The 7623-nt window shown below is 38.0% G+C and overlaps 1 protein-coding gene across 2 annotated transcripts in view; it reads right to left on the bottom strand.

Annotated features, from left to right (window-relative positions):
* Positions 1-4480: 4480 nt before the first annotated feature.
* Positions 4481-7623, bottom strand: part of LOC124156328 (protein slowmo) — a 30254-nt gene continuing 27111 nt past the window's right edge. For both annotated transcript variants that reach the window (XM_046530815.1, XM_046530816.1), the window contains 2 exons: positions 7136-7309; positions 4481-5791 (listed from right to left, as the gene is read on the bottom strand). In XM_046530815.1, coding sequence (XP_046386771.1) covers positions 5591-5791; positions 7136-7309 — 375 coding nt within the window. In that variant the 3' untranslated portion in view covers positions 4481-5590. The remainder of the gene's footprint in view (positions 5792-7135; positions 7310-7623) is intronic.

Genomic DNA, 7623 nt, shown 5'->3' with positions numbered 1-7623 from the left:
TCTGCCAATATCACTGCATTTATAACTAAGATGAATGTACAATGGCAGTCCCTCACAAAATTCCTCTCACCCTAGGGTGGGTATATCTTTCTTATGGCATTTGGGACCCTACCAATTATTCATCCTTCTCCTCTCCTTGGAGATGAATGAAGAAAGAGGTTTTCCTTCCAATCTTAATTCCACCTTTCCCCTGCACTCACTATTATTCAGCACGTCTAGGGGTCATTGAAACAGACTCAACTTTTTTAACTAAATTTAAGAAATAATTCCATAGAAATTCGCGGCTGAGCTTAAAGCCACTGAGTGCGTCCACCGGGTTGCGGATGGTGGGTCGACCTTTAGATATAGAGGTTAGCTGCAAGATAAGCGAGTTCTCTCGTCGAATAAGCAGTCGTGGACAAAAAGCGGCGGTGATCTGAGGGGGTATTGGGCTACCCTTGGGTAAGGTAGACTATTTAAATGATACCAAAACCTGTGAAGATACCGTGACTTGGCGATTGGGGGCCGCCAACAATTATGCCTCTCAACACCCGGGGCGAGGGTAGCAGCTCTTCCTCACATGTGCGAAGGTGAAGGCCATACTGGTCGGTACAGCGACGTACATTCCACTACGGGCATGGTAACATTTACTTTAACGGCTGTAGCACTGCGATGTGGAAGGCAAGGGGAAACCACCACATTATCATCCCGAGGAGTCGCAGCTACTCCACTCAATTAATATAATGACATGATGGAATTCTCTCGGGTAAAATATTCCGGAGGTAAACTAGTCCCCCATTCGGATCTCCGGGCGGGGACTACTCGAGAGGGTACATCGGTCAAAGGTGATAGAATGTTACGGATAGGAACATGGAACGTCAGATCACTTCGCACCTGCGGTAAGCTGGAGAACTTGAAGGTGGAGATGCAAAGAATGAACCTCGATGTATTAGGCATCAGCGAAATGAAATGGCCCCAGGAAGGAGACTTTTGGAGTGGAAGCTACAGAATGATACACACAGGATCGCTAAATGGTAATGCTGGAGTGGGCATAATGCTTAGAAAGAGCGCCGGGATGCGTGTTAAAAGCTACCTGCAGTTTAATGAAAGGATAGTAATGGTGAAAATAGATACTAAACCCGTAGCTACTGTAGTGATATAGGTTTACATGCCTACGTCAGATTATGAAGATGAAGAGGTAGAAGATGTCTACCAAGATATAGCGGAAGTTATCAAGCAGGTAAGAGGGGAAGAAAATCTTATTATTTTAGGTGACTGGAACACAGTCGTCGGCGAAGGTCAAGATGGAATAATAACTGGGAGATATGGGTTAGGTAACCGAAATGAAAGAGGAGAAAGGCTACTTGAATTCTGTACGGAGCACAGACTAGTGGTTACCAACACTTTATTCAAAAATCCCCTGCGAAGAAGATACACGTGGAAGATGCCAGGAGACCTTAGAAGATTCCAAGTCGACTACATTCTAGTGAAACAAAGATTCAGGAACCAGGTGAAGGACTGCAAAAGTTATCCAGGGGCAGATGTCGATAGTGACCATAATTTAGTTATGATGAAATGCCACCTTAAATTTAAAAAGTTGAAGAAAGCCGTGAAAAACATATGGCAGGTTGAAAAATTGAGGGAGGTTCAGCATCAACTGGCTTTTAAAGAGGCTGTAGAAAATAAAATAGGAGAGGATACGACCAACAAACCAATGGAAGAGAGCTGGAAAACCATTAGAAGTGGGCTGCAGGCAGCAGCTGAGGAAGTTCTTGGTAAAAGAAGAGTCGTTATGAAAAAACCATGGATCACGCAGTAAGTATTAGATCTCATTGAAGAAAGAAGAAAATACAAGGCTGCCAAAACAGAGGAAGGACAGAATCGTAACAAGAGAATAAGGAATGAAATATGTCGTAAAGCGCGGAAGGCTAGAGAAATGTGGATGAAAAGTATTTGTGAAGACGTGCAAAACAATCTTAAGCACGGAAAAGTAGAGGCCGCCTATAGGATAGTGAGGAACCACTTTAAGGAAAGGGGCGTAAGACGTAATACCCTTAGGGACAAAAACGGAGAACTAATGATTGAAAACGAAGAAAAAGGGAAGAGATGGAAGGAATATCTGGAAGATTTGTACAATGGAAGCAGCCTCAGAAGGAATGCTATCGAAAACGAGAGGGAAGTGGATGCCGATGACATGGGAGCCCCAATTTTAAGATCGGAATTTGATGCAGCTGTAAGAGACCTCAGGATAAATAAAGCGTCTGGCATTGATGACATTCCTGCAGAACTAATTAAAAATTCAGGAGAGAAGACGTTGAACCAGCTATACAAAATCATTAATGAAATGTATTCGACAGGTGAGATACCAGAGGACTTTGAGAGGAACATTATAATCCCTATCCCTAAGAAGAAAAGAGTGGAGAACTGCGAAGATTTTAGGACCATTAGCCTGACTACACATGCGTCGAAGATACTGACAAGGATCATCTATAGAAGAATAGAACGAAAAGCAGAAGAGTACTTGGATGAGGACCAATTTGGATTCAGAAAAAACAAAGGCACAAGAGAAGCAATATTGGCCCTAAGACTGCTCATAGAGAGGAGAATGGAAAAGAACAAGCCAACGTTCATTGCGTTTGTGGACTGAGAGAAAGCATTTGACAACGTGGATTGGAGCACAATGCTCGGAATCCTAAAGGAAATCGGGGTTCTTTATAATGACAGAAGAATCATCCACAGTTTATACAAAAACCAAGTAGCGGTGATAAAATCAGGGCCCAGCTGTGAAGAAGCAAGAATTAGGAAAGGAGTGCGACAAGGCTGTACATTGTCACCCGTAATTTTCAACGTTTACATTGAGAAAGCCATTAATGAAATCAAAGAAAATGCATTGGGAGTGAATATTCATGGAGAAAAAATTAGCATGCTAAGATTTGCCGATGACATAGCCGTTATAGCAGAAACAGAGACGGATTTGAAAAATATTCTAGTTAATATGGGTAGGGTAATGGGTAGATATCAACTGAAAATAAGCACAAAGAAAACCAAGATCTTAGTATGCAGCAGAAGAGAAGAAGTCAAGACTAACATTAAAATAGGGAAGCAAAAACTGATAGAGGTGGATGAATTCTGTTATTTGGGAAGCAAGATAACTAGTGACGGGAGAAGCAAGAAAGAAATTATCAGCAGAATAGCCCAGGCGAAGAGAGCATTCCACCAAAAGAGAGACCTGCTTACAGCAGGAAACTTAAGTATGGAAGTAAAGAAACAATTTATAAGATCCTACATCTGGAGTATGCTCCTATACGGAAGTGAGGCATGGACAATGACCGCAGCGGAGAAAGCAAGGATAGAGGCCTTCGAAATGTGGCGCTACATAAGAATGATGAAAATCAAATGGATCGACAGAGTTAGTAACAAAGAAGTCCTAAGAAGAGTAGGAGAGAAGAGAAGCCTTATGAAAACCTTAATAAGAAGACGGAACAACCTTATAGGCCACATCCTGAGACATGATGGCCTGATGAAGACAATCGTCGAAGGACAAGTGGAAGGTAAGAATGGAAAAGGAAGACCTCGAACAAAATATATGGAACAAGTGAAGAGAGATGTGAAAGAGAAGAAATACGTGGGTGTGAAAAGATTAGCTGAAAGGAGAATAGAGTGGAGAGCTGCGTCAAACCAATCCTAGGATTGTTGACCAATGATGATGAGAAATTCTATGAAAACAAGTAGTATACTAACTATCCTATTGACTTGACTCTGTTCATTTCATTTTTGCGGGTGAGCTGGTGTGGCTAAGTAAGTGGGGGAGAGGGTGCCATCGTAGTGTGCATAGTAATACATATCACAATTGGTACCTTACACAGTCACCTGTACACCACCCAATGCTGACAAAAGTGATTGGTGATAGAGGCCTGCAACCAGTCATTCCGTCTAGGTAAATGCAAGAGTAGACATCTCATGGAATTTGAACAATACATATTTCCAAAGAGTTGTGATTCACAAGAAGACCTCTCCTCACCAAGTATATGTAGCAGGGCAGCCAGGTCATAAAAAAGTAATGCAACTCCAACCGCAAATGAACGTGACACAAACTCTGACTCCCTTAGAAACGGTTGCCCAGCTGACTGGTGGCAGTGACACTACTCTTTAGCCTAGATAGAATCAGGCAGTCTCAGTTGAGCACAGTGGGTGCACTAGGGGTGGGCCTGGGCCCACCCTAATAAGATGGATCAATCTCAGAATCGAACTCCAGATTCAAACTTTATTTTCTAAAATAGATTGTATATAGGTATAGGCATATGCAAAACCACTCTGCTAATTTGCTATAACATTTTGGATTGTCCACATTAACTCCGTAAAATGCAACAAATACAATCGAAGTGGATTTTATGATGACAAAGACCATTTTATAATCTGGCCCACCCATGACACACGCTAAAGCCACTGCTGTTTGAGCAAGGCCAAAATGAGGGAGTAATAACCAAATGAGAAGTGTATATGAGTTTTTTCAAATTTTATTAAAAAAACTGCCATCACAACTTCACTTTTACATAACTTTTCTTTTTACAAAACAACTCATGTACATACGTACACAATTTATACGATCATGTGGCATAAACATGATGAAAATGCACAGCATTTCCTTCATCACTTTACAGATTTTGGCCACAGAACAGGCCAGTAACTCATTACTCAAGAACAAGGTAAAACATATGCATTCATAAACAAGCTAATCATTTACATCATAATTTAAATACATTCCACAATCAGCTCATTTACAAAGGAATGTTTACTTGTCATGGTCCGAGCAATTTTCTCATTTCAACATGGCTGTGCGAAACAGTGCAACCTTCTGAACCAGCCAGAAGAGGTAAATACCAGAACCTCCGAGGTGAGAAGCTAATAAGTAGGTGTACAATTAGTGACCTTGACATTAAAACATTTTAAGGCTACATACTCCGAAATTTATCATAGGCAAATTCCAAAGTAATATTCATTTCAGCAAAAATGCAGAAAACTTATCATCACACACTCGTGTGAATCTTAGCCGAATCAATTCACAAAAATATATAAATAATTTCAATTTGTTGAAACTTATGCGCAATTTTTCAGGGGTTTACAATATTCTAAAGTTACATCATGTTTTAATTTCTGATTAAATACCACCATCAGATTTTTGCAAAAAATAATGTCTGAAACTACTTCTGAATGAGCATTTATATGTAAGCCATGTATATACAAAAAAGCAGCATGAAGATAGTTGTGCATCTGCTCGAATTATAAAATACTTATTAGACAATTAGTCTTTGGTCTTCAGAATAATTTGTAACTAATACACTTCAAGGTTAAAAACGAGAACTGAGCAATAAATTAACATGACAAGTAATGGATAAGAAATTTATAACGAGTTATATGAGAATTGAGAGATAGAGGGACAATTAACAGAAAATTCCAAAGTGGAATTAATCAAATGAGACACATCATCATAAACATAACAATAAAGGACTTTCATGGTTTAGAATTTCAGAAGAAAAAATATGCATCAGGAATGTTTTGCTCAGTTTTGAAGTGCCTGAATAAAAAATTGGTTCCTAATTAATTTCTAATACTAAAATTTCGGTAGACTCTGCCCTCCACCGGTTCCTAAATTTTGCAGATCATCAAATGACTTTTTGGCAGCAGTTGTGATGTCATCAATAGAGCGACGTGTATTCATCAAGAGCTCATCTGTACTTCGAGCAGCAGAACTTGCAATTCCTTTCACCTCAGAATCAAGCTTGCTGATAACCCATTCAATTGCTTGACGTCCCTGAAAAAAGAGAAGGAAGCTATAAACTCTGGGTATAATCAGCTAGCACCAAACTTAAATTCTAAAAAGGCATGATGGAGGACCTATGAAAAATTAATTCTAGAGTAAAATACTAATAAAATATGTTTCATAATGTGAAGCCTTATGAAATTGAACACTGGCAGACCTTGTGCACATACTTTACATTGTTTTTTTTCCTATAGAGGCAGTGGTGGTACCAATAGCAGGCCAATCTTCTACCGAAACTCAAAAGCAACAGGGGAGTCTGATAATGCAATGACTGATTTTTAACATATTTCATATTAAAAAAGTTAACTTTTTGTTAAAATGTGCATATGTAACTAAAATATATTTACTTTTAGAGAGACCACCTTGACTATTCATGCCAAATGAGGGATTTTATGCCTTCACATGGCTGGCATCTGACTTCCCACATCATTAAATGGCATCAACAGTTATTCCATATTAGCACCAGGTAGCCACATAACTCTGGTACAACAGCTTCCATTGATGCCTTTTCAAGAGAGGCTCATGAAGTTCTGATGATACATTAAATTCCAAAAAATCTTACACTTCAATAATACAAGAGCTGCTTGATTTCACCAATGTAATTTTTCTTTTAAAGCTATAACATCAATATTTCCCTGCTTCATGGTTCAAACACATGAAGTATTAATTTTTGAAAACACCTTTGCTAGATATAAATATAAACCTTTTCTGATGTATCTTGTTAAATTATAAATAATGTTATTTTTTTGCTCAGAGTTGTTAATGAATGATAACCTCATTATCAGAACCCTAGAGGACAATTTTGAACCTTCAAAGAAAACTAATACTCATATAACTAGTAATTACAGTAATATGTAGCTTCTTTTTTAAACGGCATTCATTGAACTTTTACAATTTGGAGCTTTAAATAATGAGTGGTTTCACCTGAAAATATTTATTTCATATCTCCTGTAAAAGTTCTGCAAAAGGAACTGACAAACTTAAAAATTCTCCATTAAAGTCCAACTACATAATTCTACTATGTAACAGATAGGAAGATATATGAGGAAGATACTTGGTACAAAAGACATTAAGTCTTACCAACATTTGGGTGCACTAATTTTCAAAACAATAAGCTTAATGAGAAATTAAATGCATTCTAAACTTCATAAAGTTAAAACTACAAACACACGGTTGAAGCAACAGATTAACCCCCATTAATTTAAAATAGCAATCAAGGAATTGTTGAACAAAAACTGATATTCCTTCCACAATACTTAGAAGAGGAATATCAAACATGTACTTACAAGTCTTTTTCAAAAGGAATAACAAATTCATCAAGTAAATTTTTTTTACCTTTCCAGCATTACAAGAAATGCTGTTGGTGAGGAGATCTTCCATGTAGTTAGTTAAAGGAACGCCTTTCACGGTGACAACTGCTTCTTGTTTCAGCAATGTTTTCTCTGGATCATTTGGATGTGGGGAGTATATGAGAGATTCGTCCCAAGCAATATAACGGCAAAAAGTGAGCTGCAATATTTAAAAAGATAAAAGTTAACAGAAAACTGAACAGTGTAAAAATATCATTAAAACAAATTACTCAATGTATTTAAGAGACAGAATCCATGGCAAAATGGTTAATGAACCATTTATGTACTTAGTAATACAAGCCATAATGACACACTTCAATAAAATATTTACCTACGTCACATTTTTGTAGTTTTGTTCTAGTTTATTTCAAGGAATCTAACAAAAGACTTCATTCCTTTCATTTAGAGAAAATACTTAGTGATTTGCTATGCCTAGGCGTAAACTTTCATGTTACCTGAAGGCAAACACTTGAT

This window comes from Ischnura elegans, chromosome 3 (genome assembly GCF_921293095.1).
Source record: "Ischnura elegans chromosome 3, ioIscEleg1.1, whole genome shotgun sequence".
NCBI classification, from domain to species: Eukaryota; Metazoa; Arthropoda; class Insecta; order Odonata; family Coenagrionidae; genus Ischnura; species Ischnura elegans.
The sequence above is the reverse complement of the archived record's forward strand: the minus strand, read 5'-3'. Positions and strand labels throughout refer to the sequence as shown.